The sequence below is a fragment of the Erinaceus europaeus genome, chromosome 21 (genome assembly GCF_950295315.1).
Source record: "Erinaceus europaeus chromosome 21, mEriEur2.1, whole genome shotgun sequence".
NCBI classification, from domain to species: Eukaryota; Metazoa; Chordata; class Mammalia; order Eulipotyphla; family Erinaceidae; genus Erinaceus; species Erinaceus europaeus.
In genome coordinates, this window is record NC_080182.1 from 4988734 (window position 1) to 5014877 (window position 26144).

The following is a 26144-nucleotide window of genomic DNA, read 5'->3' on the forward strand; positions in this document are numbered from 1 at the left end:
AGGCTGGTGTATTTAACATGTGATCACTTTACTTCAACTATTTGTCAACAGTAACACTGATAAGAGTTTGCAAATATACAATACAGAGAGAGTGGCCTCGAGACCCACGCCAGGTGGCATGCAGTACAGTGGGACTTTGCCTGGCTGGAACAGCAGCCTTCCAAACCACGAGACAGGGTGCCTTGGGGAGCCCCCACCCAGCCCGGCTCCAGTCACTCAGTCCAGGAAGGCTCTGGATTGCTGGATCTGCTCTCTGGACATGAACAAAGTGCTTGGGTTGCAGATTTGCTGGTATGGTGACCTCAATGACACGACATGGGGGTTGGGGGTCAGGGGGTTGGGGGTCGGCCCAGGGCAGGCTCCCCTCTGTCCTCTTGCTGTCCTGCCTGGCTGGCCACACGCAGAGTCCGGGCTTAGCTTCGCCCTTTCTGAAGGGGCTCCCCACCCGGGCAGGTGCCCCGGGCGCTCCTCGGTCCCACGGCTTAGGAGCACAGCACTGGCGGCTGCAATGGCTCGAAAGGCTGAAACTGCAAAGCACGGCCCCCATGGGTGACCCCAGCACGGCCCTGGCCCCGGGGGTGGGAGCGGATGGTGTCATCACAACACGGAAGCGACAAGAGCACAGCTGAGAGCCATGGGATGCCCTGGCAGCTACGGGGCCATGGGAAGGCAGCGGCGGGGGCTGTGCTGGCGAGGCCGGTGCTGCTGGGCTGGGCACGGATGGGCCACGGTGATGACACGGGGCGGAAGGGGGTTTGTGCTAGCACATGGCTACATGGAATCACAATGGTCATCACGGCTACCACTCAGAAAACACAACGGGAAACACACACACCGCCCTGGGCTTCTAAACGCTACGATCCACCTGCAGGCTGGGGAGCTTCTGCCTGGGGCACCTGGGACAGGATGAGGACGTTATGGCATTGGAGGAGACAGGATGAAAGGTTGATCGCTTTCATGTTGGAGCTGAGGACGTCTGCTGGGGTGGGGGTGGGGGTGGGGGTGAGCCCCTGCTCAGTGGACTCTGAGTGTGTGATCGGTCAGATGTGGAGAAAAGAAAGGTGGGGCATGGAGATTCACAGTTATCGCAGCCATTAAAGTGTCTTAAGAGTCGGGTAACTAGCAGTCTGAGACAGCCAGCCCTGGGCTAGGCGGCCCCAGCTGCTACTGCATCGTGTATCTATTTGCTTACCTGAAGTCACAGAGCAGTTATAATACTGAAGACTTATGATAATATTCTGTTAATAAAATAAGGATTTATACAAAGCAATATCTGACTTTTTCTTTTTTTTAACAGTTAGATGCTATGTCACTTGGCACAGTTAGTTATGATCGCGTACAGTTTTTAGCCAGTCCTAGAGGGACTGCTTTTTCTTTCTTTCTTTTTTTTTTTTTTTTACGAAAATATGGAATATCTGAATATGTTCCTAGCATTAAAGTTTTTGGTCTATTCTTGTATACATCTGTCTAAGGGTCTTCCTATCAGGTAAGTGGAGCTCCTTGTCGAGTCCTATTGCTACTTGTCTGGACTGAAATGCTTCCCTCTCACACACAAATACTAACTATACAGTATATATATATTTTTTATTTATATATTTATATATTTATATTATATAAAGTTTACTTACGTATTTTCATCAACCATATCAGGTCAACTTTTTTTTTTTTTTTTTTTTTTTTGCCCGTTACCAAATAAAAGAGCAGTAATGCAGCAAGTTTGGGGTTTGTGTTTTGTCTCTGGCTTGTGTCTCGTTTCTTCTGTTCCTAGGCTGGGGTTTTTCATATGCATGTCAGTTAGGGAGCTGAGCGCTACTATGTTGGCGGTGTGTGTGTGCGCGTACGTGTAGGGGGGCTTCAACATCTATGTGGCCGGTGGCCAAGGCCCCCCCCTCCTTGGGCTGAGGCTGGATGGAGCCCGGGTGCCAACACTAAATGAACTCCGAGCCTTGACCCTCCAGCACGAGCCCCTCGGGCCAGGCTGGGGGTGGGGTGGTGGGGCTCTGTCCAGGCCATGGGGAGCAGAAGGAGGAGCTGGGAACCAAAGTGTCCTGGGTCTGGTCTGAGGCTGGTGGCCCCGGGCGGGCCCCCATGTGTGTGCAGTTCTGTCGGGAGGTCTAGGAACCCCCCTGCCCGGGCTGTCTACACAATTGTGCTGATGCCACTGGGTTTGGCCTTACTGCTGGTGGGTGGTGGTGGGGCAGGAGGCTGCCCGTGATGGTGTGTGGTGTGGCCGGCATGAACCAAGTGGCCAGCGTGGGCCGAGGGCAGGTGGCTGTGAGCGTAGGACCCGTAGGGGGGGTGCCCCCCGTGGGGACCGTGGTGGTACTGGTGAGCGTGCTGGATGTGCTGGGGCGGGTGGTAGTGGTGGTGGTGGTGGTAGGGGGGTGGGTTCTGCTGCAGGTGGCAGTACTGGGCATGGTGCCCATGGCCCGGGGGCTGCATGGGGCCCTCGGGGGGTCCTGGGTGGTGGGCGGCCAAGGGGTGCGGTGGGGCTGCGGGCAGGTGGGCCTGGGGAGGGGGCTTCCCTCTCTTACTCCCGAATAGGGAGCCCAGGAGGGAGGAGGAGTTGGGCATAGTCTGGTGTGGGCGAGGTGGGCATTCGCGTGTTGATGTAGCTCTCCGGCGCGTGTGAGGACTGCTAATGATGGACCCCTAAAAAGGAAATTCATACAAGTCAAAATTAAAAGACCTTACAGCACGTATGCCAGAATGACTTTTTCTTTTACCAAAAAAAAAAAAAAAAATGTAAAAAATAGAAATAAAAAAATAAAAGAGGTCCACCCACTGACTGCTAAGCCTTAGTTCCTCTCACTGGCCACAGGTGGGGAGCCCCCTGCGAGGCTGACTCAGGCTCCACTGCCCCTCATTCTACTCTGAAAGGCAGCTGAGGGCATGAGGCCTGAGGGACGCAGAGCAGTGGTCGACTGTCCAGTGACAGGAGCGGGAGCTGGAGCCAAGGAGGGAGAGCCTTCCTTCCTGACCTCCTCTGGCTCTGATCAGCACCGTGTCTGGCCTTCCAGACCAGAACCCCTGATTTGGGGGTGCCTGTGCGTGGAGGGGGCAGGCAGTGTGTGAGAAGGAGCCCAGGGCATGCTGGGATTGTGCCTTACAGGAGCCTGGGCTCTCTCCTCTGGGTCTCTGGTGCAGAGGCGAGGGCAACAAGGGGCTTCTGGGGCTCTTGGAACCCCATCTCTGGGTGCTTTGGGTTGGGGGGGGGTGCTGCCTGGGCATTTCACTGCAGCTACCTAACCGCAAACCAAACAAGGAAAAAGAAAGAAACGAAAAGATCTGCAAGCTGAGGTGAGGATGAGCGTGTGGGAGGTGGGAGGAGGATGAATGAAATCTCGTGAAATCCACACTGAAGCCTCGAGCTCTCGCTCCTCCCCGGGGCTGGCTGCACACGACCCTGACTGCAGACACACGAGTGAGCAAGCACGACTCCAGGAAGGAAGCGATGGGGATGGCAGAGCGTGGACACCCGACAGCGGGGTGGAGGGTGCGTGAGAGCGGCGGCCGGTGCCTCCCACCCAGTCCCGGGGGTGGGGCAGTGCTGGGGAAGCCAGGGGTGTTAACCATGCTGGGGGGGGGGGGCAGAGGGAGATGGGAGTTAAGGGGAAACTAAAACACCAGGTCCAGAACTGCCCACCGCCCACCGTTTCGGCCCAAACAAGCGGTGAGAGGCGCGTGGTTCTAGGCTGGGGAGCAGCGGGCATGCACTGGTCCTGGGGCAGGGGAGGCGTGTCTGTGCCTCTGTGCAGTAGGGGAGGGAAGAGCCAAAAACAAAAACAAAAACACAAAAACAAAACAAAAAAAGGAAGAAAAAAAAAAAAGAAAAAAGGGGGGAGGGGGTGACAGATGGACCGAGGTGGGGGCAGGACAGCCGGCGGTGGGCGCTTCCTACTTACTTCCACATTGCTCTCTAGCGATCCCGCACTGCTGCGACGCCCTCGCTTCCCTGGCCAGAACATGCAATACCAGAGGTTAGACACCGAGCCGCCAGGGCTGGGGGGCCAGCGGGGGAGCCGGCGGGGGACAGGGACAAGTTCAGAACGAGAACCACGTGGGGGAGGGTCATAGAAAAGCAAAAGCAAAAACAAAAACAAAAACAAAAAACAAAGTCCTTTTCCAGTCTGCCCCAGCTCTGCTACGTTCATCTCTCCTGGAATCCATGCTCTATGGGGCTGGGGTGGGGTGGGCGGTTGCTCATTCGACCCCTCCGGCGCCATCAGGGAGAGTGAGGGCAGCTTCATCAGGGCGACACTCACCCTGGGGCGGCCCCGCAGCCTGGCCCTGGTGGGCTGCGCACACACCTGCCCACTGGCAGGTCAGGGGACCCAAGGGAAAGCTGGGTGTGTCAGCCTCTTTCTCCTGGGAGCTCCAGTGAGCCCTTGGGGCCGAGTGTTTGGTTTGTGCATGGACCTGGTCAGAGCGGGGAGCCTGGAGGCCTGCTTCCCCTCTGTGGGTGCCCCCCACACCACCCCCAGCCATGAGCATTGGCTGCCGGTGTGTGCAGGCTCTGTGGGCCTGCCAGGCCTCCTGGTCCTTCCAGGGACTTGGCTAGCAATCTCTGCAGGATGTGAGATACCCAAGGTCCAGGGCCCGGTCTCCCATGCGACTGCTGGCATCCACACATGCAGCCCTGGCACGAACTGGGCACCGCCTGGCTCCACCCAAGCACGGGACAGGACATGTCTGGTGTGACAAGGGGAGCCTCTGCCAGGAGAGCGGGCCAGCGCAGGTGGTCCCACGTCGCCTGTCCATCTCTGGCAAGTATGGCCATGCCACCTTCTGGACTCGACCCAGGCCAGGAAGATGTTGGACAGAGACTGGGTCAGGGCCCCGGGCCTAGACAGGCTCACGGACATCTGGTCGGTCTCTCTGCTTTGCACCACTAGCTCCAACCCCAAGTCCCAACTGGGAGCTGAGGCCATGATGCTCTGGCCCAGGGGAGGGCCCTGAGCCCTCTAAGGACAGCACAAATCCCTCTGAAACCCCGCAAGTGGACCCGACCCTCGCTCCTGGTGCTAAGCAGGGCAGAACCACCTCTGGGAAGGAGGCTTTGCCCGGGGACGTGACCCTGCCTTTACCCTTCTTTGTTCCCCCCCACAGCACTGCTCAGCTCTGGCTTGTGGTGGTGCTGGGGAATTGAACCCAGGAACTTGAAGCCTAAAAGTCTTGCCTAACTACTGTGCTGTTTTTCCGATCTCTTTGCGGAGTCTTTACCTCCGTGTTCCCATCTGCGAAATGGATGTTGCCCTTCTCCCTGGGATGGCCACAGGCAGCACACACCCAGGATACTGGGAATGTGCAGACAGCTGAGCTCAGGGGCCTGCTGTCATAGGGTGGGGGTGGGGGGTTGACAGGCTCTTTGGTCGCTCGAAGGCTCGGGTGCTGAGAACCAGTGCTCTGCTATGCCTGCAAGCTGGTCTGTTCCCAATCAGACTCGGGCCTGGCCTGGGAGTTTTGTTTGGGGGCTTCCTAAGGGACCCCTGTCCCTCTCTCCTGCCCAACAAGGGTCAAGACTTAGAATCACCTTCTCTAGAGTCTGAGTGATGCTGAGCTTAGAATCCATCTTTTCAACTTTCAACTTCAAGTCAGCTTACTGACTTCAAGTTCAGATGCCCCTCATGACTTCTCAGATCGGCATGACTGTGGGGACCCTGTCCTTGGCAGGCCTGTGTCTGGATGTGGCTCAGGGTCTGTGATGGATAGGGCACACGCCTCACGTAGCTCGAACTCACAGCCCCCATTTCCAGGCCCCCTCCCTCTGGGTCCTGCCCTGGGTTTAGGGAACCCCTGTCCCAACCAGAACCAATCCTGGGGTCCTGGGATGGGGGCCCCAGCAGGAATGGCCCCCACCTTTTCTGCACCCTGCAGGGGCTGGCAAAGTGCCCCTGCTCAGTGACAAAGGCCGCAGCCACGGCTCTGACCACTCTCCCACACAGCTCTCCTTGGAAGGAAACTGAGGCCTGGGGTGCAGTGTGTGAAGTCAGGAGTGTGGACTCTCTGAAGGGCCGGTCCCAGGACTGCTCCTGTCCATGGGGTCCCGCATGGACCACGGGTGACAGTGTCCACTCTACTATGGCTGACTCCTCTGGGGCAGGAGTGCTGGCCGCCATGTCTGTGTCCCTGCAGGTCCTGGGCTTAGGCTCTGGGCCAGTGGATGGTGGTTGCTCCTGGCCTTCCTCCTGGGCCATCAAACCATGCCAGTGTCTCTGCTGTATCCTCCCGTGGGGTGCGCTAGGGTGTGTGCCCCGAGGCCCAGCCTGCTCTGGAGAAGCTCCATGTGGGGGCTGTGGCAGGCGAGCTGGGCACTGATCACACCCCTGTCTCCAGTGCTGGCCACAGCACCTTCTGGGTGCCCCTTCCCTCCCTCCCCAGCATGGGGCCATGGCAGCTTCAGGACTCAGAGCCCAGCGCCTCTGGCCCTCCGCCCCTCCTGCATAGGGGCTTTCTCTCCTGAGGACCCCCTTCCGCCAGGCTTAGGACCCCAAGGACTCATCTCGATGGATGGCAGTGCTATGAGGTGGGGAATGGCCAGGCCTGGGAGCCCCTTGTTCTGAGGGCTGTGGGCTTGGGCCTGGGATTCCTATAGGGAGGAGGTGACAGCTGAGGCCCTGGTCACTGGGCCCCTGAGACCGGCCGGGCTGTGCTGAGGGCCTCGGCTCCAGCCAAGTCACAGCTCTCCAGGGGCTGGGGAGATCACCCATCAGGCTTCCCTGTCCACTAGGGGCAGAGGGCAAGGCCTGCTCCACTGCACAAACTCAAACAGGAGCCCAGGCCTCGACCCGCAAAGCAACAGGCAGGCCGTGGGCATGAAGCTGGCTTAGCAAGCTGTGGGGCAGCCAGCGGTTCTCAACCAGAGTGACAGGGGGGCCTGGCGATTTCTGGAGATGCCACCGGTCATCCCGAGTGGGGGAGATCCCACCGGCGTCCAGTGGTAGAGGCCAGCCGAGCAGTGAATGCACATAGGATGTCCCCCTCCGCCCGCCACCCCCTCCAGCAAGGAATGACGTGGTGCCAGGGTTGAGAAACCCTGGCTCACCCTCATGCCAGCAATGGATTTCGGATTTCCACTATGGAAAAAAAGGTAATGGCAAATAAAAGCAAAGGAAAAAAATCCAACTCAAATAAAAATTTTTAAATAACAAAAGAGAAAATAGAAAAAATAACACATTTCTGGGAAATGAGTGAGCCAGAGTGAGGCTGTGCTACTGGCAGGGGGATGGGATGGATCCATGAGCGGGCTCTCTTGGGGGCTGGAGTGGGTACGTAGTGGGGCCTGCAGGCCCTCAGAGGGGCTGATCTAGTCTGAGAGTGTCTGGGTCAGGACACCCAGGGCCTTGGACCAGGTGAGCCCTCATGTCTCTATAGCCTCCAGTGCTATACACAACTTATAGGGACAGAGTTGTTGCCAGGGCACATGCCCTCACTCCATACTTCCTCTCCCAGCACCAGCAGGGAAAGCAGGGCTGGAGCAGAACTTCTCTAGGTCTGACACTGTACCTCCATAGGCTAAGAACCAGGGTGGGTGAGGGTTGCCAGCAGACGCTCCCTGATGCTTAAGGTGTACTCCTGCCCACACCCAGGGTAGACAGGGAAGTTTGGGGTGGGGGGGTGGCTTCCTGCTTGGGGAGTTAAGAGGCCGGCAGCAAATTAAACAGGCACAGAAACAAGGAAATAGCAATGACCAAAATCACAGCTTTGCCAGCCCCTGGCTGCCCAGGGTTGGAGAGAGGCCTGGTTTTCCCAGGTGATGCACCCTGTGGGGTGGGGGACGCAAGGCCAGGGCAGCAGAAGAGGGGACTTCACTCCATTTCATTCATCAGCACAGCTCAGAACCCACAGTGCAGAGCACACAGGCGGCTGGGCTCTCTTTGCCGGAGTTGCAGACAGCGATGAGGCAAAGCCCCTCACCCAAACATTTCAGGGGAGGAGGGAAGAATGAGGGGTCACCCTTCCAGGCAGTCCAGTCTTGGGACGATCTGGGGTTGCTTCCTCTGGCCTCTGGGGACCGGTCTGCCTGCCTGGTGACACACTGCTATAGTTTGGGGACAGTCTCGGCCGGCCACCCAGACCCAGCCACACTTGTCAGAGCCCAGCCACCATCACCCCCTCCCAGTGCTGAGCCCAGCTGAGCCCTGCGGCTGCTAGGCTAGAAGGGTGCCCAGGCCCGGCCCTTACCCGCTTCAGAGAGGTCGCGCAGAGAGCTGCTCAGGGCGCTGCGCTTGAGGCCCTCGCCGCTGGCGTAGCTGTCGTCCAGGCAGGCCCGGCTCAGCGTCCCGTTGCCTGGCTCCTTCCTGAGGCCAGAGCACTGGGATGTGCTGGGCCGTACCACGCCCTTCTGCTTCTCCAGCTCGGCTGCAACAGAGGGGCGGGGGTCAGCTGGGGCTGCATGTGGCTGCACCTGAGAGGGGGCGGGCGTCGCACTTCATGGCCATCTGCCCAGAACAGTTGAGGGTGTTTGGGAGACTTTGCACCAAAGGACTCAGGGAGGGACCCCAGACAGGAGGGTAGATAGCATAATGCTTATGCAAAGAGACTCTCATGCCTGCCGAGGCTCTAAAGTCCCAGGTTCCATCCCCCACACCACCAAACAGAGCTGAGCAGTGTTTTGTTTAAAAAAAGAAAGAAAGAAAGAAAGAAAGAAAGAAAGAAAGAAAGAAAGGAAGAAAGAAAAGAAAGAAAGGGACCCCAAAGGAAGGTGGAGAGACCCTGCAGCCTGCAGCCTGCACCTACAGGAAGGACACTGACTTCCAGGCTTGATGGTCCACCAGAAGACTAGTTAGCCAAGCTCGGAGATGAGAGGGGCTTACATGCTCTTGATGATGGGGTTAGGGGGTGGGAGAGGCAGGGATTTCACCTGATTTTTAGAGAGCCCGGGGGGGGGGGGCTTGGCAGTGACCCCCCATTTGTGGGCCCTGAAGTAGGCCACGTGCTAGGAGCCTGTCCCTGACCAGGGCCCCAGAGACCTCTGTGAGGGACCCATGCCCTCTCCGCCTCCCCCCATGCGGCTCCTGGGACTGCAAGCTGCAACAGGGCCTGCCCAGCACCACTGGCCGTCGATGGCTCGGTCGCCAGGGCCGGCGCCACTCACACTCGATGCGGTGCTTCTCCATCTCCTGCACCTCAGCGACGGACTCCCGCAGGTCATCCGTGAACTTCTTGCGGTCCTGAGGGTTGGGCGCGTTGAAGTTGATCAGCACCTTGATGTCGGCCCCCGGGACGGCAGACGTGAGCCGGATGCCATTGGGGTAGTCTGTGGGGGGGGGGGGAGGGACTCGTGGGTCTCCATGCTCAGGGACCTGTGCAGCATCAGAGCCCAGGCTGTCCCGGATGGTGCTGCCCACCCCCACCCCCAACTACACCTGGGCTGCCCCACAGGCCAGGAAGGGAGCCCTTGCCCTGTGGGGGGAAGCAGGGTGGCAGGACCCCACCTGTTTTAGGAAGGGGTTCAGCCTGACATTTGGGGGCCACCAACAGGGAGGGGACAAAGAGAGAGAGGGAGTGAGAAATAGATGGAGGACCAAAAGCAAGGTCAAGGCCGGAGTCAGCAAGCGGACCGTGGGCAGCAGCCAGCTCCCTACGACCCCACTTATGCCCACAGGAGGCCTGGCAAGAGCAGCGACCAGTGAGCGAGTCCCAGCCCAGCACTTCCTGCACCCACAGCTGCTCTAGGGAAGGGCTCTTACACTGTGGGCTGGCACTGCCACCAGCCCGCTGGCAGACGATTCGGGTTGGAGGGGGCCGCAGCCAGGCCCCTGAGTATAGGCTAGGATCTGAACCCAGGGCCACAGGCCCCGGAGCTTAACCTCTGCAGCCCCCACGCCCTCCCTGCCGCTTCACCTGCTTGCCTATAGCACATCGTCCCGGCCATCTAGCTGGCTTTTTTTTTTTTCTCTTCTTCAGTGCCAGGCATGCCTACATGGAACTACTCAACACTTTTTAAAAAAATGACTTATTCAAACAGATATTTTGGATAAAGAAATCGAAAGGAAAGGGGGAGACAGAAAGCAGGAGAGAGAGAGAGAGAGACACTTGCAGCACTGTTTCAATGCTTGTGAAGCTTTCCCTCTGCAGGTGAGGCCCAGGGGCTTGCACCTGGGTCCTAGTGCTCCGTACCACGTGTGCACCACTGAGTGCTCTACTAGCCAGCCGAGCGCTACTACTTTTTTTTCCTTTTAATTTCAGATGGAGAGAGGCAGAGGGGGAGAGACAGACACCACAGTGTAGCTCCGGCATTCATGGCGCCTCCCACCTGGTGCCAGGGGCTCAGAGCTGGGCTGTGTGGCGGTAAAGAGTGCACTCGGGGCTTGGTGGTGGCGCACCCGGTTAAGCGCACATAGTACCTGGACCCAGGTTCGAGCCCCTGCTTCCCATCTATTTCACGAGCGGTAAAGCAGGTCTGCAGGTGTCTTTCTTTCTTTCTTTCTTTCTTTCTTTCTTTCTTTCTTTCTTTCTTTCTTTCTTTCTCCCTCTATCTCCCCATCCTCTCAACTTCTCTCTGTTTAATCTAATAAAAATGGGGAAAGAATGTATCTTAAAAAAAAAAAAAAAAAGTGTGGTCTACCTGATTTTTCTCCCATCAACATGTTAAATGGATCTACTCTGCCAGAAATTGAGGATCTCTTCCCCTGTTGAGGTAGTAACAGTGCAAGTTGACTCAGGGAGCCCAGTTCCATGCTGGCACGTCTGTCTGAGTGACTTTCCCAGAGGGCAGCGGAGGGGCTGGACCCAGGGAGAGAGACTCACACTGGTTCTCGAAGAGCAGGACCTGCATGCCATACAGGGAGAAGGACTGTCGGAAGCTGTATGTCACTGAGTTCTTCTTCTTCTGGAAGATCTTGGTGACCTGGGGGTGGGAAGAGACAGAGGCTGAGCAGCATGCTGGGGGTGCATGGCTCGTGGTGCTGGGGCTCGGGGGGTGCGCCCCTGCAGCTCAGGGCTCAAGAGACGCCTGGTGTGTGTGTGTGTTGGGGGGGCCACTGGTGTATGTTCCTGCCACTTCCTGATGTCAGCCTAGCTGGCAACAGAGCCCCTCACCCAGCACAGGGGTGACAGGCCCCAAGGCACAGGAAGGTTGGCAGGGGCAGAAAGGCCATGGCATAGGGGGCACCTCCCTGCCTTCTGCCAGCACCTTTCCCTTCCAGCTCACATCCATGTGACAGTTCTCTGGGCAAAAGCATCTTGATCTCTCTCTGGGGAGCCCCTCCAGCCTAGAAGTCTTGGTGGTGGGCTGTAACCTGGTCAGTAAGCTCCCCGCTAGGCAGGTGTTTAAAAGGCTCTGTTCAGATTCTTTTTTTTTTTTTTTTTTTTTTTTTGTGGTGTCAATAGTAACTTTTTACAATGTCTCTTTGCCAGCAGGGTTATTACAGGGACCTGGTGCCTGCAGGAGTTCACTGCTCCTGTTGGTCCACTGCCCCTCCTTTCTTAAATTTTTATTTTATTTTAGAATTTCTTTTTTTTTTTTAATTTTTATTTATTGGGTAGAGACAGAGAGACATTGAGAGGAGAAGGAGAGATAGAGAGACAGAGACACCTGCAGCACAGCTTCACCACTTGCAAAGCTTTCCCCCTGGAGGTGGGGTCTGGGGGCTTGAACCCAGGTCCTTGTGGAATGCAACATGTGCGCCCATCCAGGTGCGCCACCCCCCCCCCCCCGGTCCCCTTCTTTCTTTCTTCTCAGAGAAACTGAGAAGAAAGGAGGAGGCAGAGAGGGAGAGAGAAAGAGAGACACCTGCAAGCCTGCTGCGTCACTCATAATGTGTGCGCTCTAATGCGTGCGCCACCACCCGGTGCCGACTCGTTATAAATGTTTAATTAGTAAGTCCTTACAAAAGACAGAGAGAGAGAGACCAGAGCACGACTTAGCTCTGGCGTATGGCGGTGCCAGGGTTTGAACTTGAGACCTCTGGGGCTTTTCTTTGGGGCTTCAGATTATCATGATCAAGAGCTTTGCTTTCTGGGTTACCATAGGGGCTCTACACCTGTACACTGCTTCCCATTTCTTCTCTGGAGGAAGAGAGACAGAGAGGAAATAAGAGATACAGACAGAAAAAGACACACTGAGAGAAAGAGATGCCATAGCACTACACCACCACTCACGAAGCTCCCCTTATGCAGGTGTGGCCACGCGGTGGCTGAGGGCTTGAACCTGGGTCCTGTGGTATGGGAAAGTGTGCACATTCCTGCCTGAGCTATCTCCCAGTCATGTATGTATAAAAATGTGTGTTTACTATATATTTATACTATATATATATATATATATATATATATATATATATATATATATATATATATATACACACTATATATTCCCCCCCCGTTTTGGTCATCACTGGCTTCACTGCTGGAATGACTTTTCAGATCAGATTGAGAGAGACAGAGACAAAGAAGCAGAGAGAGAGAGAGAGAGAGAGTGAAAGAGGCCACAGCACTGAAGCTCCCACCAACATGATGGGAGCTGAACTTGAACCTGGGCCACTCACATGGCGAAGCAGCACACTATGCGACGGAGCTATTTTGCCAGGCCTAAAAGAGAAGGTTTTTGGGTGCTGGGATCAAGCCCAGAGGCTCGCACATGAGAGTAATGCACCCTGCCACTGAGCTACATTTCCATGCCCTCTAGAATCCGCGAGTATATGACCTCTGCTCGAAGGCTGTCTCAGAAGGGAGCCTGCGCAGCTCAGAGATGAGCGGATATTGTGGGGGGGGCCCTGCCATCACGGGAATGACTCTGAGTTTGAACTTCTGCCTCCCCTCCCGAGTGACCAGCCCAGGGTGAGTCCCTCCCAAGGGCCCAGCACATACCACCAGCAGGTCGTTGAATAAGAAGATCTCACGCTGGTGCAGGCCGAGCTTCTGGGGCTTGTTGGGGTCTGGAACCTCGAAGAGTCGGCAGTAGCAGACCAGCCGCCGGTGGGGCAGTGAAAGCACCTGCGTGAGTGGACATGCAGGGTCAGCCATGGCCTGGCCTGGACGTGCAGATGGGCCCGGTGAGGTGGGCGGGCTGCCAGAGCCTCACGCTCCCCGTCCCCAGACTCCCTCCTCCAGGATGGCAGAGAGACTGGCAGTGCTGCTCAGTGGACGGTGCTGTGGGGATGTGGGTACTCACACAGCCGAGTCCGTGATGCAGGGATCCAATCTGGGGGAGACAGGGAGAAAACGGGAGAGGAGTGCCAATGTCAGAGCCAGTTTAAGAAGAGCCTCAAGTTCTCCCCAAACGTAACCCCCAGTGAGTGGGGTTATACTCCTACCTCTTGGAGACACTTAAACAACTACCCTGGAGCTGGGGGGGATAACTCACCCAGCCTCAGGTGCACCTGATAGTGTATGAGACCCTGACACCATGTGGAAGCACCACAGTGGCACTGGGGAAGTTCGATGATCAATGAGTGGTGATTTGGTGTCTCTGCCCCACCCCACCACACAGAGTGAAAGACTCAGGCTGGTGAGGTTATTCTGGTCTCACGTGTGTGAGGCACTTGGTGCTTAAAACAAACCTCAGACCCTGGTAATCCATCAACCCCGCCCACAAAGACCCAGGTCCCAAATGGTATCTGGCCCCCTGGCGGCCAGGCCCACACACGAGGCCACACCTACCGGCTTCTTCCCCACGATGAGCTTCTCCACCTTCTGCACCTGCGACACGTGGTCCTCGTTGGTCTTCAGCTCCCGCTTGCGGATCCGCTCGTAGATGCCCACCAGCATCTCCCGGGGGATGTCCTCGCCGTCATCTACCCCTGCACGGGGACACGGGAGGCCCAGCTCAGGATCTGGCTGCCCCTCCCCAGCCCAACAGCTTCTGAAGCCCCTCTGAGTGGCGGCCCCTCTTGCCAGCACCCAGGGTATACACATGTCCTCCAGACCAATGGCTGCCAGACACCTGGCATCTGCCAATGTCCCCAGCATGCCTACGTGGGAATGAGGTCAGGACAAGCCACCAGGACAAGCTAGTGCTGCTTAGAGGGTCTCAGGGATAATCCAGTCAGCTAGATCCCGAGCACAGCACCACAGGCACTCAGAAGTGTCCCCACAGCTGCCCCATTCATAGACGGGAGGGCAGAGAAGTGGTGGGGTGGGGAGTGGGGATGGCCAGGCTGGAGACATGCACTCAGGTTCCAGTGAGCCCGGGGATTCAGCTCTCACTAGCCATGGGACTCAGCTTCAGCCTGGAGGCCTCTCTTGAAAGGGGGCGAGGAAGGGGAGCAGTGGGAGGTGCCCCCCATGCCTGAGAGCTCCTGGCCTATCCCAGCTCATGTGGGCATAAGCTGGAGGCCAGCCTGGAACCCTGGTGGCCTCAACAACTAGCCTGTTACCCGGCCTAAAAAACAAAGCCCGGTACTGCTCAGGACAGAAGCACCACTCGTGCCCACCCTGTCCCCCAGCCCCACTCTACAGGTGGGTAGCCTGGCAGCCTAGAAACCCCAGATGTTGAAGGGGTAAGAGGCGCCGGAGTGCCCTGGGGTGCTGCCTGTCATGGTGATGGCCTGAACACCCTCTGACTGCACTGGGGACCTGAGTCCACTGGGGGTGACCCGGGAGGGTATTCCTGGTGCAGCCAACAGGAGCTCATGGCCCTGTGACCCATCGGGCATTGCAGGCCAGCACCTGGCGGGAAGGAGAAAGGTCAGACCACCCCCACAAGAGGCTGTCCCTTGGGGTTATGACAGGAAGGAAGCAAGGGACAGAGACATGGACAAACCTGGGGGGGAGTGGGGGATTGGCACAGTGGGGAGAGGACCTGCATGAGGCCCCGAGTTCAGTCTCCAGCACTGTATGTGCCAGAGTGATATTCTGGTTCTCTCAGTTTGATTAATGAATCTTCCCCCCCCCTTTAATATAATATCTGTGCAAAGACACTGTTCTAAGTCAGAGACTTGATGCTGATGGCCTGCGTGTGTGTTGGTGGTGGTGGTGGGGGGGCTGTGTGCTGGGGCTGGAGGAGGGGAAAGGGGGCTCTATTATGAGGCTCCTGTACTTGCTGCTCTTTCTTAATTTTTTATTAAATACGTCAGAGAAATTGAGAGGAAACAGAGATAGAAGAAGGGAGTTGGGCGGTAGCAGAGTGGGTTAAGCACACGTGGTGCAAAGCCCCCGGCTCCCCACCTGCAGGGGAGTCGCTTCACAGGTGGTGAAGCAGGTCTGCAGGTGTCTATCTTTCTCTCCCCCTTTCTGTCTTCCCTCCTCTCTCCATTTCTCTCCTATCCAACAATGATGACATCAATAACAATAATAACTACAACAATAAGACAACAAGGGCAACAAAAGGGAATAAATAAATAAATATTTAAAAAAGAGAGAGAGAAGGAAAGAAAGACAGACACCTGCAGACCTGGTTCACCGCTCATGAAGCATCCCTCCTGCAGGTGAGGAGCGGAAGCTTGAACCTGGGTCTTTGCACTTGGTCATATGAGTGCTTAACCAGGGCCCTGTGCCACCCGCCGGCCCCCTATACTTGCTGCTGTCAGGTTTCCTGAGATCTTATCCCTATACCTCTTTCATGTTCACAGCTAAATGCTACCCTGTGCCCCAGATCTCCCCACCAGGGGGAGCAGTTGTTGTTACAGTTGGTGCAACTGGGCTGACCTGGCCACCCCCTCCCTTATTGTGCAGCCTGTGGGTTTGGGTAGATGCTTAGTGACACGTTTCCATGGTTACTGCATCACTTGGGAGTACTGTCACCCTAAAATCCACTGGGTGCCACCACCTGCCCCTCCCTCCTCTACACCTGGGACCTCTGGTCCTCTTCTGTCTCCACGGTTTCTTCTGCTCTTCCAGGATGTCACAGCTGCTCTCAGACAGTAAGGAGCCTTTTCAGAGTGGTGTCTGGGCCTAGTGACGCTTATTTAAGCCCCCCCCCCCATGCCTTTCCATGGCTTGATAGCGCGCTCCTTTTTACTGATGGCTAATAGTCTGCCGTCAGAGGCAGCGAGTGCCCAGTGAGTGTAAGTCGGGCAGCTGGGATGGGGGCACAGTGGCAAAGCAGGATTTGCACGCATGTGGCCGTGAGTGCCACCCCCAGTAGTGCAAAGATGTGCTCTCTCTGTATTTCGTAAATCCTTTCAAAAATCAACACAACGGAGTTGGCTGATAGCGCAGCCGGGTTAAGCGCAAGTGGCGCAGAGCGCAAGGACCGGCATAAGGATCCGGGTTCGAGCCTCTGGCTCCCCACCTGCAGGGGAGTCGCTTCACAGGCGGTGAAGCAGGTCTGCAGGTGTCTGTCTTTCTCTCCCCCTCTCTGCCTTCTCCTCCTCTCTCCATTTCTCTCTGTCCTGTCCAACAACGATGGCATCAACAACAACAATAACTACAACAATAAAAAACAAGGGCAACAAAAGGGAAAATAAACAAATATAAAATTTAAAAAAAAATCAACACAAGGGGCTGGGTGGTGGCGCACCTGGTTAAGCGCATGTATTATAATGCGCAAGGACCCGGGTTCGAGTCTCTGGTCCCCACCTACAGGGGGAAAGCTTTACGTGTGGTAAATCAGGGCTGCAGGTGTCTCTCTGTCTCTCTCCCTCTCTATCACCCCCTTCCCTCTTGATTTCTAGTTGTTTCTATCCAATAAATAAAGATAATTTAAAAATTTTTTTAAAATGAAAAAAAATCAACACAAAATACAATAAAAATGAAAAAAGGGGAGTGGGTGTGTGCTCAGCATGGTGTCTACCTGGCTGAGGGCGACCTGGGTCAGGTCTGCCTCTGATGTTCACTTGCTGTGTGACCTTGGCCAAGTGTCCTTCCCTCTCTGAGCCTTGGCTGAAGTTCAGGGATGATGGGCTTCAAAAGAGGTGATGGTCTGCTTGCTCCCCTGGGGCTGGGGTGCTTGGTCTCAGCCCTGGGAGACAAGCCATCCATCCCCAAACTGCTGGGACACAAAACCACAAAGCCACTGACACGAGGGTGGCCAGCTGCCAGACAGCACCTGCAGCCGTGTCCTTCCAAACCCTTCTCTCCCGGGCGCCAGTCACTTCTGGCTCCCTGTTATTTCTCACCTGTGCTACCCAGGCCAGGGGGCCAAGCTCAGGGTATGGGGGGGCCTCTGCTCTCAGGGGACACTGTCACCAGGGGGAGCACTGGGAAGGAGCTGACCTGAGGGGAAGGGCCCTGAGGCAACGGCCCAGAAAGGAAAGGCCTGAGAGGGGAACTTCAAAGCTCCTAAGCTCTCCAAGTGGAACTAGAGTCACACCAAAAGTAAATCAATAAACAAAAAGCAAAAACCCTGACACCATTTCTCAAGGGACCCGGTGGGTTAACCCCCCAGAGCAGCCTGGGCCCGTCCCTTTTCCATTCCTTTCCTCCCAGGGGACATCAGGGGACCGGTCACCTGCTGGGCTTGACAGAGCATTTCTGTTCCTTTCCTTTACAGATGTACCCGCTAGCACGAGCGAGATGCCATCAGAGTCTCACTCTGGCACACTCGGTGCGAGAGACTGAACTCGGGACCTCATGCTCGTGAGTCGAGCGCTCAGGCTAATGTCGCTGTGCCACCTCCTGGGCAGCACCAGCTGTGTCTTCCTTTTGTAAGCAGTGCCAAGGGATGGATCCAGGCCCGCACATATACCCGGAACCACCGGGGGCCTACTCTCCATTCTGCTTTTGAAGGAGAGAGAGAGAGGGACAGAGGAGACACGGCTCCACCCTCCGTGGAGTTCTGCTGAGGCTCGTGTAGTGCCAGGGGCTCGAGCCCAGGACCGGAGGTACTGTCAGGAACGTACTCTATGGGCTGAGCCATGTCCTGGGCCCGACACTAGTCTGATTGCCGGCCCCGCGTGGCAGGTGATACAGACTTGCTGTGAACAGTGAGGAACAGGAGTGGCTTCCATCCAGACAGATGACGTGAAACACAAAAGGGAGAGACGCGTGGAGGAAGGAGGTGGGGCCGGGCACAGGGAGCTTCCTGGCTGCCCCACCCCACCCTACGGAATGGGAGCAGCTCCCCCACCTTGGGCTGTTAACCCCAGTGGAGAGCCCCCTTTAGGAGAGGCTGAAAAACGCCACCTTCACGACCCTGAGGACAGCGCTCACCTGAGTGTCCTCAAGGACACTGGGGCCAGCTCCCCAGCATCCATCACCCCCCCCACGTGCCCCTCCGCCTCTCAGTCCCCACTCCCTGGGGTGCACGCAGAGGGAGCTGGGGCCCAGGTGCTCACCCCGGAGGTTCTTGACGAAGTCCTCCAGCTTCATCTTGCGCTCGGGCTTGACGTTGGGGCTGTACATGTCGGTGTTGAGCAGGATGACGGCGAAAGCCAAGATGAAGATGGTGTCGGGGTTCCGGAACTGCCGCACCACCCCGGGGTTGCAGATGCAGTAGCGCTGGCTGGGAGCCGGAAGGGGGGTGGTCAGGGCCGGCTGGGCCGAGGCTGGGAGGGAGCCTCACCTCCACCCCCAATGTGTGAGAGAAAAGACACCGCCCTGCTTGTGAAGACTCCCCTCTGCAGGTGAAGTGTGCCCCGTTTCCCGGGCCCCCACCCCTGAATTTCAGCAGGGGGAGCCTGAGCAGCATCCCTGAGCTCCATCTGAACAAAGGGGGGAGGGCAGACAGGGGCAGGGCCCTGGGGACTGCGTCTCCACACCTCTCGACCTCTCGGCCTGAGCCTGGGCCTGGGCGGTCCTGCTGCCCCTGCTTGTGGTGACAGCAGCCAAGCCCAGCCCAGCCCGGCTCAGAGCGGCGCTTCCGTCCTGCAGCAGTCCCAACCAGAGAGGCGGTTTTTTGCTTTTGCTTTTTTGATGAGTTAGGGGTGTGTGTGTATTTCACCTCTGCAGGCCGCTCTTTCACCAGACAAAGAGTCAGAGAGCTGGGAACCTCCTCACCCTACTCCTGCCCACCCACCAGGCTCAGCTCCCACCTGAAGGCCTCAATGAGCCGCTCCACCTTCTGGGCCTCCCCCTGCACGCGGATGTGTGCCTGGAACTTCCTGAGTGCCTCGTCCAGCTCCATTGCACAGAAGTCCATCTCATCCACCACGCAGCTGGGGATGTGGGAGGGAGGCTGTCAGCACGCTAGGCCAGGTGCGGGGAGCTGGGGCAGGTGGCAGGGTGCTCTGAGGCTTTGGGGAGGGGCCAGGGTGGGCTAGGACCGATTCTATACTCCAGAGATAGGGGGAGAGGAGAAAGCAGCAAGACTTCGCTACTCAGGGAGCTTCCCCTGGTGCTGTGCAAGGTGTTCCCATGTGATGTGCGGGTCTGGATTCCTTGCCTATGGTAAAGTGTGTACTCCACTGGGGGGAGCTATATCCTGACCCCAATTCTCTTATCCCAGCCCTGACTCCTGACTCCAGCTGACTCCTCCGGGCTGGGACCCCTAAACTGAGCTGAGGGGCCTGCATCAGGCTCAGGTGTGGCAGGCTATGGTGCTGGTTTATCTGTTTATAATAATAAGGCTGATGACTGGGGGGTGGACGCAGCAGGGGCCTTGGCCTTGCCCCCCCCCCCCCAGGGCCCTCTCTCCACTGTGGTGATGGCTCTGCACAGTTGTGGGGAGCACCCTTCTCCCAGAATCAGGCCTCCCGGTGTAGCAGCCTCTGTGCAAAGAGGTGTGTGTATACTGGGGGAGGGGGGGCGCGTACAAGTGGGCCCCTGATTTGCTGACCGGGTTCCGAGTGGGATGCCCTTGGGGGGAAGTTTGAGGCTGTTGCTATTTTCTGCTCCCAGGAGAACAATGTGCGGATTTCCTCTGACCGGGGCCAGATAGGGGAAGGGGCATCATCGGGGATGGTCTTGGGCCCCATCCATTGAGGGGCTGCTCTGCCCTGGGCCAGTTTCCAAGGGGGACGGGTGTGTGCCTTGCTGACCAGGCAGTAGGCTCTCCCAGGAGGGCTGGGGCAGAGTGGCTGAGTAGGAGGGTGGCCCTGGGGGTACAGACACCACTTGGTTGGGAGGCGGGCACATTCAGGCCACTGAGTTTTAGCTCTGGGGTGTGGGGTGGGGCTGACACGTATGCGTAGCCTTTCCTCACCGCCAGGAGCCGGCTTCACCCGCAGCTGCTTCCTGTCCCCGTGTGGGGCACTGAGCAGCTCCAAGGGCCAGCTCCCCGAACCTGGCTCTGAACACCCTCACCGCAGGCCTGCGATGTCTCTCCAGGTCCCCGCAGAGGGGCCCAACTCCCGGTCACTCTATTCTGCTCTATCTACGCTCCTTTTTCCACGGACTGTTTTCATTTTCCTGTAAACATTTTTCTGCTTCTTCTACAACTTATGCTCATGACTCATTCCACGGGGTGGGGGGAGGACTGCCAGGAATGGGGAAGCTCTTCTTCCTGATGCCCTCCCCTCCCCAGCCTGGCTCATGACCCTTTGGGGGGGGCAGGGACACCCCAACACCTTCCAGAGGTGTGCCCCTATCCAGCCCCTGGTGTGGAGAATCCTGTGTGCTTCTTGATTCCAGAGCTCTTCCCTGGACCCCAGTCCATTCACTTGCCCTGGGGCCTCTGAAAGCTAAGGGGATTGTCAGAGGAGGGGAGTTCACACACCCCAATATCACCCCCATAGGGGAGAGGTGGGCAGAAGAAATAAGACCCCAGTTCTTGGATCACACAAGGCCCAAACAAGAAGCCCCCCTATTTATCTTGAGGCCCTGCAGTGACCAGCAGCCCCAGGGGCTGGGAACCTTCTTTTCCAAACAGGGTCCCAGGAACTGAGAGTGCCTGGGTGGGGGAGGTCTCTCAGTCCATAGCTACTAGCCAGGGCAGGCCTGGAGGGAGGACTGAGGGACAGGGTCTGTTTGGGCCTGACTAGGGCAGGGTCCAGGCCTCCATCCCTCAGCTGATTGGGCTGGAGGGGCCCAGGGTGTCTATGGGGAGCAGCAGGTGTGCCCCACTGCCAGGAGCTGTGCAAGCCAGGGAGCCTGGAAAGGCAGGGCAAGTGTGCCTAGTGGGCGGACCGACCACACTGAGCCTGGGTCAGTGCCTGTGCCCACCCCCACCCCCGCTTGGGTCAGGACTCACTCGAGCACATCACGGTTGAACTGCTTCTGCCGGTTGCCCAAGAACTCGCCAATCATCTGCCGGCTGAGGCCTTTGCGCTGCAGCAGGAAGTGGGCCACCCCCACTGGCGTGTCAGGCACGAAGCCACGCTCGATAAGGTACTGCACGCCCTTCTCAGGCTTCCTGGGGGTGGGGGACAAGAGGTGCTCAGTGCAGGCCCCTGGACCCACTTCCCAGGCCCGAACCTGCATCAGCAAAGGACACAGGACTGCACACGCGAGTGCCAAGGAAGGGTCGGCATAGGGGTGTGCGTGCGTGTATGCGTGCGGGGTGGCACTGTCCCCAAGGCCAGCACACCAACGAAAGCAGCCTCTTCCTGGCCTAGTGGGCCACACCGCTGAGCAGAGAGGCCTGCGCCCCTGGAATTGCAGCCAATGTTCATCATCCTCACTTTCCGCTGCTTGGGGTCAGTGCTCATCTCCCAGCACTAGTTCAGAGCCTGACAGCTGTAACCTTGTCAGGGGGTTAACATCAGGTGCACAGAATCATGCACGCATGCAGCCAGCACCATGATCAAGGGGGTGACCAGCCCCGAAGTACAGAGAGGCAGTGGAGGTGCAGCCTGGGCTGAACAGTCAGGGAGGGCTTCCTGGAGTGGCTGGCCTGACCCTGCAGGGCTGGGTCTACCTGCACTGGAAGCTGTGGGCCTGCTGGGGAGCAGATGGGTTTTTTGGGTAGACAGTCCCTCAAGGAGGTGCTGGGGGGGATGGGGGGGCACAGGTCCTGGCTGGCACCAGCAGCTACTGTATGTCCTTGCCAGCAGGCCAGCCTCCCGCTGCACTGTGACACTGCTGTTTCCACTGAGGTGAGCACATGCCTCACCTGCCCTCAGGGCCTGAGCCTGAAGCAGCCACCGGCCAGCTGGATCCTGGTGGTGGTCTGCAGAGGTGTGGGGGTCTGCGCCCTCATCCCAGGGGCGACCCCGTCACTCCAGGGCCTCTAGCCAAGGCCAACCCTGGACCCTACAGGGAGTGTCTCCTCACTGGCTGATTCAATGCCGGCGTCTAGTTCCCCAGGCCATGCCCACCTCCCTGTACTCTATTGCAGGGTCACCACAGGAGTCCACAGATGCGTCTCCTTGGCTTGCACAATGTTAGCACAGAACATTCCAGTCACTGTCAGCATTCAGAAAGTGGGAGCGTACAAACAGAACATGAGTTTCTGGTTTCTGGTGATAGAAGAGTCTGGTGGGGAGTCCAGGGTGTGCGGTGCCTAAGTAGCACGGGCCGGGGGTGGGGGGGACTGGGCATTTCAACTCCTCCTCTGCGTCCACGCCACAGGTCGCTCATCTAGACTGGGGCCTGGACACGGCTCCCCCGGCAAAGCCCAGACCTAAACACGCACCGCAGACATGCTGAGTTTGAGACCCAGCACTGTGTGGGAGCACCATGCAGGGCTCAGAGGAAGCTCCATGGATGGTGGAGCAGTGCTGTACTCTCTCTTCTCTCTCTCAGATTAAGAAGAGAAATCCTAACACAAACAACAACAAAACAGTTGGCACTGCCAGCGACAGCACATAGCTCTGCATGGGCTCCAGGGCAGGCAGAACCACGAGGACTTGGGTGAAGTGCTGGGCACTGCTCCAGCCCTGTCCCTCTTGGCCCCTGTGGAAGCTGGAAGTAGTCAGAGCTCTGCCACCCTCAGACACCCAGCAGCATGTTCTCCTCCAGAGCAGCTCAGTAGAGAGGAGCAGCAGGCAGAGCCCTTCCTATCTTAAAGATAGCCCCCATAACTGCTCAGGTGTGTGCTGGGATTGGAACCTGGGCCATGTGCATAGCAAGCTTAGGCGCGCTATCAGTGAGCTATCTCCTGATGGATGGCAGGGGGGTGCTGGATAGGGCTTGTGGTCCCCATATCTAGCCCTCATGAGGCTCTTGGGATGCAGCGTCCACATCCAATTTCCAGGTGCTGCTGGCAAGGCTCAGAGGTGTGTGTGGGGGGGGGGCGAGTGGGGGTGGCCAGCCCTCTTGCCTCCAGCTCCTGGGCCCCCAATGCCTGCCCCCCAGAGCTGTAAGCTAGGTTACAGGCCTGGAGTCTGTGAAGGGCGGATGATCAGAGGAACATCTGGGCGCAGGTGGGGCAGCTGTGACCATGTCCCCTCCCGGCCAGCAAGTGCCACTTTCTACGGTCTTCTTTTTCCACTCTGAGTACATGGCTCCACCCTCAGCTACACTTGGCACAGGGCACAGACTACATGCTGGGGGCTGGAGGCTGGGGAGGGGGGAGTTGAAACTATGGGGGACAGGAGAGCCAGGGGAGCACCAGGAGCGGGGTGGAGAAGTCTGTGGAGCTTCAGAAGGGAAAGAACAGGTGCTGAAGTCCCGTCGTCCCCCCGCCTTTAGGGCCCTGTCTTGGGTAGCCTGGCTGCTCAGAGTCCTCAAGTGTCCTCGGTCTTCCTCAGCTCTGGTGCCTGCCTGGGGATAAGCAGTCCAGTTGCTTGCTGCCCAGCCCTGGAAGGCCTCACCGGCCCCGCTCTACTCACCCCTCTGCAGGGGCTGGGGCTCTAGCTGGAGTCAGACCAGCAGCCCCATATGGGGCCCTCATGGTCCAAGGGGGGAGATTATGAGCCAAGAGGCTCAGTCTGTGTAAACAATGCATTTGCTTGTTCAAATAACCAGGGTGTGTTAGCGTGGGTTCTCCTTTAGACTTCCAAATAAACTCTCTGAAGTGGTAAACCGAGGCATGGGGAGGCCATGGGGCTGAGCTGGTGGGGAGGGGTATAGTGGAGGGGGGGCTTGGGACTATGGAGCCCCCAGATGGGCTGGGAAGGGTGTCACACAGTATTCCAATGACTCCTGTCATGCTGGGAGACTCCTCCCATGCTCTCCATATGAAGTCTGTCCCTTGAAAAGCCCTGGCCAGGCAGAGCTGTGGGCAGAGGACCTCTTCTTCACATGAAACTGCCCTGGGCATTGACACCTGGGCCAGCACCCCTGAGGAACCCAGCTTACTTCAGCTAACTTGACTTGCTTCTAAAGACCCACTATTTTGTGGGGGGGACAGCATAATGGTTATACAAACAGATTCTCATGTCTGAGGCTCTGAGGTCCCAGGTTCCATTCCCAGTACCATCATAAGCCAGAGCTGAGCAGGGTTCTGGTAAAAAAAAAACCAAAGAGCTACTATTACTCAGAGCTGCAGAGGTGGCAAACCCCCCTCCCGCCCCCAAATTAACCTCTGAGCTGCAGGCAACACCAGTGAAAAACTTACCAGGGGGACTGGGGCAATAGCTCAGTGTCAGAACACAGGGCGTACATACCTTTGGCCCCAGAGGTCCCAGGTTCAAACCTTGGCACCATCTTATTATGCCAGAGCTGTGCAGTGCTGTTGCTTTTATCAAAGTTTAAGCAAATGGGGCTAGAGGGGTAGCCCACTGGGTATGGTGTTGCCTTGCTCACCATGCTCGTGACCCAGTTTTGAATGCCTGCACCATCTGGGAGCACCACAGCCCAGGAGAGGTTCTGCTGCTATAGTGCCTCCCCCCCAAAAAAAAAAAACACCTGCCTATTTGAAAAGAAAAAAAGCAGGTCCAGGAGCAGTGAAAATGCACACATGAAAGACCTTGGCACCACAAAATTAATCAAATAAATAAAAATTTAAACATCCTCCATGCAGCTCCAGGGGTTGTCGCTGGTCTTCATGAACTGGTGTTTGGTTTTTTTTTTTTTTTTTTAAATTATTATCTTTATTTACTTATTGGATATAGTCAGAAATGGAGAGAGGAGGGGAAGATAGAGAGGAAGAGAGACACCTGCAGCCCTGCTTCACCACTCATGAAGTTTTCCCCCTGCAGATGGGAACTAGGGGCTCAAACCTGGGTCCTTGTGCACTGTAACATGTGCGCTCAACCAGGTGCGCCACCACCTGGCCCCTCATGAACTGGTTTTTAAATTCATTGGAGGGGTGACTGCCAAGAAGAGACAAAATCATTTTCATACAGGGCAGAAGAGGGGACTGTCCTAATTTAGTTTTAGGAAACTAAAAGCCTGCTGCCTGCAGAGGGGGAGCCAGTAGAGTCTTAGCCATGAGACGGGGGACTCGGTGGCACCGTCTCACTTGCTCACTCAGTGACCCAAGGCCCTGGGATGGCACGGCAGGCAGGGGACAGGCGAGGTCCACACCTGTACAATGAGCGGGAGGCTCTCGAGGCTCATGCAGGAATTAGAGAGACTCAACCAGGTGCACCACCAGCCAGCCCCTAAGAGTTCTTTTAATTATTTGTTGGACAGAGACAGAGAGAAATCAAGAGGGAAAAGGGAAATAAGAAAGTGGGGGTGACAGCAAGGGTAACAACAAGGCAACAAAAAGGGAAAAACAGCCTCCGGGAGCAGAGGATTCCTAGTGCAGGCACCGAGCCCCAGAAATAATCCTGGGGGCAAAAAAAAAAAAAAAAAAAAAAAAAAAGAAAGTGGAGGGAGGCAGGGAGAGGGAAATGAAGGGGGAGAGTGAGAGGGGAGAGAGATACAGACTTTCGAAGCACTACTTTACTACTTATGAAGCTTTCTCTCTGCAGGTGGGGACTAGCGGCTTGAACCTGGGTCTGTGTGCACTGTAACACACGAATTCAACTAGGTACACCACCGCCTGGCCCAGTTTGTTTCTTAGAGAGAGGAAAGGAGAAAGAGAACCAGAACAGCACTCTGTCACATGCAGTGCCAAGGATCAAACTCAGGATAAACACTTTATCCACTGTGCCACCTCCCAAGCTGCTTTCAAAAACTGATTAAGCAGCTCAGTTCAGAGGCCGAGAGCCGGAGCCACATGCCTGAAGGCCACGTGCACTCCTGCCACTGCATATGCTGGAGTGATGTGCTTTCTCAATAAGCAGATCCTCCTTTTTAAATTTGCCCCAGAGCCTCAATCATGGGCCATTCCACTGGGCCCTGTGGGGCCAACACTACAGGCTTCAGCCCCATATCACACACAAAGCCCTGTGGCAGGAGGAAGCATGAGGCTGTATAGTCCAGGGCCTACCGACAGGAAGTCCAAGTGCAGCACTTGGACCTGAACCACCCAGCCCACAGCTTGCTCTGAACCACACCGGGTCTGGGCCTACACATGTGCACGCACGCGCGCGCACACACACACACACACACACACACACACACACACACACACACAGACACGTGCGCGCGCAGGTCTGGGAAGATACTGA

General features: G+C 56.9%; 1 protein-coding gene across 8 annotated transcripts in view; it reads right to left on the reverse strand.

The window, feature by feature from the left end:
• Positions 1–9: 9 nt before the first annotated feature.
• IQSEC1 (IQ motif and Sec7 domain ArfGEF 1) overlaps positions 10–26144 on the reverse strand; it is a 236619-nt gene continuing 210484 nt past the window's right edge. For 5 of the 8 annotated variants that reach the window (XM_060180315.1, XM_060180316.1, XM_060180317.1 and 2 more), the window contains exons 4-14: positions 20951–21112; positions 18855–18977; positions 18159–18325; positions 13603–13742; positions 13115–13144; positions 12811–12936; positions 10753–10852; positions 9098–9259; positions 8185–8361; positions 3906–3955; positions 10–2652 (exon numbers count right to left, since the gene is read on the reverse strand). In XM_060180315.1, the coding sequence (XP_060036298.1) occupies positions 2140–2652; positions 3906–3955; positions 8185–8361; positions 9098–9259; positions 10753–10852; positions 12811–12936; positions 13115–13144; positions 13603–13742; positions 18159–18325; positions 18855–18977; positions 20951–21112 (1750 nt within the window). In that variant the 3' untranslated portion in view covers positions 10–2139. Of the gene's footprint in view, positions 2653–3905; positions 3956–7802; positions 8028–8184; positions 8362–9097; positions 9260–10752; positions 10853–12810; positions 12937–13114; positions 13145–13602; positions 13743–18158; positions 18326–18854; positions 18978–20950; positions 21113–26144 lie in introns of those variants that run through there. The other 3 variants (XM_060180320.1, XM_060180319.1, XM_060180318.1) reach the window with 3 other exon arrangements.